Raw genomic sequence first — 4,666 nt, forward strand, 5'->3', positions numbered from 1 at the left:
TCTATTCTATTCTATTCTATTCTAGTCTAGTCTAGTCTAGTCTAGTCTAGTCTAGTCTAGTCTATTCCTTATTTCTATTCTAGTCTAGTCTAGTCTACTCTAGTCTAAATTGCTTTGCAACTGTGACGTTCACTTAACGGTAGCAAAATGGTTTCATAAATTAGTAACTGCAAAAAGGCTTTGGAAATCAACTCAGTCACATCACCAGCCCATTTTATGACCGCCCCAACTTAACAACTGTAATGGGCAGGCTCCTTTATGGTCGCTAACTTGAGGACTACTCTGCAATTCGGATTTAGAACGCAGGATCTGTTTTTTTTTTAAATCTTCTTGCACATTAGGCACCGTTATCTTCACTCAGTCCCCTTCTTTATCCTTGCAGATTCCGACCCACGGAGGTTGGGGCTCCTGGGGGCCGTGGGGCGACTGTTCCCGCACTTGTGGTGGTGGGGTTCAGTACTCGACCCGGGAATGCAACAAGCCGGTTCCTCGGAATGGGGGCAAATACTGCGAAGGGAAACGGACTCAGTTTCGCTCTTGCAATGTGCAGGAGTGCCCAGACGGAAACGGTAAGCTCATATATATACCGGTATATATATTTCTTTTGCCGTTTTCCTATTTTTATTTGCAGCTGAGGTGCTTTGTTTATTTCACTTAAAAAAATCAGATCCCCAAGGGATCTGTGATCCACCTTCTGCATTTTTTGGATGGATACAACAGCTCATCAAAAAATGTGAACAATGGAAGGATGTGAGCCAGGGAAAACAATTCCGAAGCGCACAGGGTCAGCGGAAGGGAGGGTCCCATTTTTTCGATTTATGACCAGCCATGAATGCGAGACGGAGCCAAGATATGCTCTGGCAACATCTGGCAACAGATGTTTGCTCCAAGCCGGGAAGGAATTTCAGAGCAAGATTCCAGAATGAAACATGCTTGGCTTGCTAGAGTGAGAAAAACAGATTTCTATTCTACAGTGATTAGTAATCTCGAATTGCAGGGAAAATAAAATACAGGTAGTCCTCGACTTAGACGGTTTGTTCCAAGTTACAACGGCACTGAAAAAAGGGACTCATGGCTGTTTTTCACACTTACAACCATTCAGAATCCCCCATGGTCATTTGATCCAAAATCAGATGGTTGGCAACTGACTCGTATTTATGACAGTTGCAGTGCTCCTGGGGTGATGGGATTCCCTTTTTGCAACCTTCTGACAAAGTCAGATTCACTTAACAACCGCATTGCTAACTTTACATCTACAGGGATTCAAGTGAGGCAAGGAAGGGCAAAATTCACTTAAGAAATGTCTCGCTTAGCAACAGAAATTTGGGGTTTAATTGAGGTCGTAGGTCGAGGACTACCCATAAAAGTAATCATCGACAGTAAGAAAGCTAGTCCTTGACGTACGGCGGGGCGTTTCCCCCCCCGTTTTTTTCCCTTTTTAAAATTGATTCGAAGGTGAGATATTTTTTTTTAATCTTTCATCCAGCTTTGACCTTCCGGGAGCAGCAGTGCGCCGTGTACAACCACCGAACGGACATGTTCAAAGATTATCCCTCACCCATGGACTGGGTCCCACGTTACAGCGGTGTGGCCAAGCGCGATCAATGCAAACTGACTTGCCAATCCCATGCTTTGGGCTACTATTACGTGCTGGAGCCAAGGGTAAGTTTTAAGCCGGGAAACAGCAACGTTGGTCCTGACCGGAGACGAGCATTTGAGTGTCTTCCTTCAGACGTGCTTCGGTGGTCGCCAACTTCTCAGCCGGCGGCCACAACATCTAGAAAGTTGCAGATCGAGGACTAAAACAGGATTCCTCCTTTTTTCTAGGTAGCTGATGGGACACCCTGCTCCCCAGAATCTACCTCGGTCTGTGTCCAGGGACGCTGCGTTCATGCTGGCTGTGACCGCATCATCGGGTCCAAGAAAAAGTTTGACAAATGCATGGTGTGTGGTGGAGACAACTCGCGATGCACGAAAGTCTATCGCTCCTTCACCAAGCCTCAGTAAGTGGCCTTTTGGCTTGAGATGTTGAAAAGATGGTTTAAAAAGAGATCGGAGAGCCATTCGTCTGAACTGGGATAGGGTTCCCTGCCTGAGCCAGGGGTTTGACTAGAAGATCTCCAAGGTCCCTTCTGACTGTTATTCTTTTTCCCCCCACTTTTGATCCAAGTAATTTACTCAAGCCCGTTTCCCCCCCCCCCGAGAGGATTAATCAAGTTTTAAAGCAAATTGCTGGAGCTTTCCAGCAGCCTGAGAAAAACCCGTGCTGAAACATCTGGATTTTTCCAGATGTAAGACACACTTGGATCTCCTCTGATTTCAAACGCGCTTTCTCTTTGGGTTTCCCCCAAAGGTCTCCTACAAATTGTGCATTGTGAGTCACCCTCTCCTATCCTGCGAGGGTTTGTGGTTTGGGGTTGTTGTTTTTTTTTTTTTGGTCCAGCGAGTTAGCCTGCTCAGCTGCCAAGCTAACCACTCTTTCTGTATACTTATTTTTTTTTATAAAACTCAGTGCCACGTGTACAAGGAGCTTGTGCGATTAAAACTGTGGCAGGTCTTAGTGACTCTAGAATACCGGGGCACGTTGAAACATTGATGGTTCTCCCCCCCACCCCCGAGATTTAAATCACTTCCAATATTCAAAAGGGAGCCAAGAGTGGCTAAATGTTGACTCTTTTACAACGCTGTTTTAATTCTGCAATTGTTGTTGGCCCTGGCTTGGTGATACACGGCTGAAAGTCCTCAAGGACTGGGGTAGGCTGTAAGCGTGAGGAAAAAAACAGATGGAAAGGGAACGCTGATGGCTTTATATATTGATTTATTTCAAATTTCTGCACCGCCCATCTCGCTAAATTCAGTTCAGAGCCAGGAGTGCCACGTTGGTGGCATGGCGAAGGTGCTGCCTTAGAAACCAGGAGACTGGAAGTTCTAGTCCTGCTTTAGACATGAAAGCTGACTGTGTAACTTTGGGCCAATCCTGAGGAGATGGTGACTTCTAGTACCGCCTTAGGCAGGAAAGCCAGTTGGGTGACTCTGGACCAATTACCAGGAGAGAGTGAGTTCTAGTCCTGCCTTAGACAGCAAAGCCAATTGGGTGACTCTGGCCCAATCACCAGGAGAGAGTGAGTTCTAGTCCCGCCTTAGACAGCAAAGCCAGTTGGGTGACTCTGGACCAACTACCGGGAGAGAGTGAGTTCTAGTCCCAGCTTAGGCATAAAAGGCAGCTGGGTGACTCTGGGCCAATCACCAGGAGACGGTGAGTTCTAGTCCCGCCTTAGACAGCAAAGCCAATTTGAGTGACTCTGGACCAATCGCCAGGCGAGGGTGAATTCTAGTCCTGCGTTAAGCATGAAAGCCAAATGACAGCCCTCTTCCTCAGCCCAACCCACCTCGCAGGGTGGATGTTTTGGGGGGAAATAGGAGGAGGAAGGCGTATTTAGCATGTTCGCCGTCTTGTGTGACTTATAAAGCAGCAAAACTGCTAACTTTCAAGGCCAGCCTTTCACCTTTCAGCCTCTTGTTTCTCCAACCCACAGGTACGGCTACAATGACGTGGTCACCATCCCTGCCGGAGCCACCGGCATCCTGATCCGCCAGATCAGCAGCTCGGCGACGGCCAGCGACGGCATCTACCTGGCCCTCCGCCGGCAAGACGGCTCCTACGCCCTGAACGGCAACTACATCCTGATCCCCTCCGAGCAGGACGTTCACCTCCGCGGCGGCGTCACCTTGCGCTACAGCGGGGCCACCAAGCCGATGGAGATGATCACCGGCACGGGACCCCTGAAGGAGCCGCTCACCTTGCAAGCTTTGGTGGTGTCCGATCAGAAGGCCCCCCGTCTCAAATACACCTTCTTCCTTCCCAAGCCCACCAAACACCTCTCCAATCAGTGGCTGAAGCAGAAAGCCCGGATTCTGGAAGTGCTACAGAGTCGGCGAGGACGCAAATAGAAGGCCTTGGCAGGAGGATGTGGGGCAGGGGTCTCAGACGCTTCCCCTCCCCCTTCCCACCTCGTGGGGGAGGCCAGGAGTTAAGGGGGGGAGAGGTTTGCCCTTGCCTGCATTTGCAAAGAGGACCTTCCCGTCCCAAGGCACCCAGAGCCGATAACTCAAATTGCTCAGCAAAGTCTGGAATTAAAGGGGTGGTGGTGGTGTCTTTCTGTTTCTCGGCTTGCCACGGACAATTGGTTTGGACGTTAAGCGAAGCGGGAGTCAGATCTGGGACCGGGGACCGGGGAAGGAAAGGCTATGAACCGGCCAGGGATTGCGGCGATGGGGCTAAATTTTTTAGCACTGATTTGTTAGGTTGAAATAGTTCCCTCCGGAGAGATGGGTGGGGAGGAGGAACGTGGAAAGAAACGGACGGAAAAGACAGACGGGAAAAAACTTTTTCAAAAGCCAAATTCCGTGCAGCGACTGGACTTTTTGACGGTTCGTCTCCGGCCGTTCCTGTAATATATTTATTATTTCATCTATTTATTTGTCATTTTGGAAGAGAGGAGATTTGGGGAAGGGGGAGAGGCGACCGGCCAGGCACATTTTTGAGAATCAAGCAGGCGGCATCCCGCTTCTTTCGCTCTTGCGTGACTTGCTCGGTAGTCCTCGACTTACGAGCACAAACCACCATTGTCCGCTGGTCTAAGCAATGTCCGGCGAGCGGCATCCT

The 4,666-nt window shown here is 49.2% G+C and overlaps 1 protein-coding gene across 1 annotated transcript in view; it reads left to right on the forward strand.

The window, feature by feature from the left end:
- The window catches only part of ADAMTS4 (ADAM metallopeptidase with thrombospondin type 1 motif 4), a gene marked incomplete at its 5' end in the record, with an annotated part of 9,239 nt that extends 4,836 nt beyond the window's left edge, over positions 1 to 4,403 (forward strand). Inside the window, 4 exons of the mRNA XM_083373952.1 lie at positions 383 to 569; positions 1,487 to 1,662; positions 1,828 to 2,003; positions 3,537 to 4,403. Of these exons, the coding sequence (XP_083230078.1) occupies positions 383 to 569; positions 1,487 to 1,662; positions 1,828 to 2,003; positions 3,537 to 3,951 (954 nt within the window). The 3' untranslated portion in view covers positions 3,952 to 4,403. The remainder of the gene's footprint in view (positions 1 to 382; positions 570 to 1,486; positions 1,663 to 1,827; positions 2,004 to 3,536) is intronic.
- Positions 4,404 to 4,666: the final 263 nt, after the last annotated feature.

This window comes from Vipera ursinii (genome assembly GCF_947247035.1).
Source record: "Vipera ursinii genome assembly, chromosome: 15".
NCBI classification, from domain to species: domain Eukaryota; kingdom Metazoa; phylum Chordata; class Lepidosauria; order Squamata; family Viperidae; genus Vipera; species Vipera ursinii.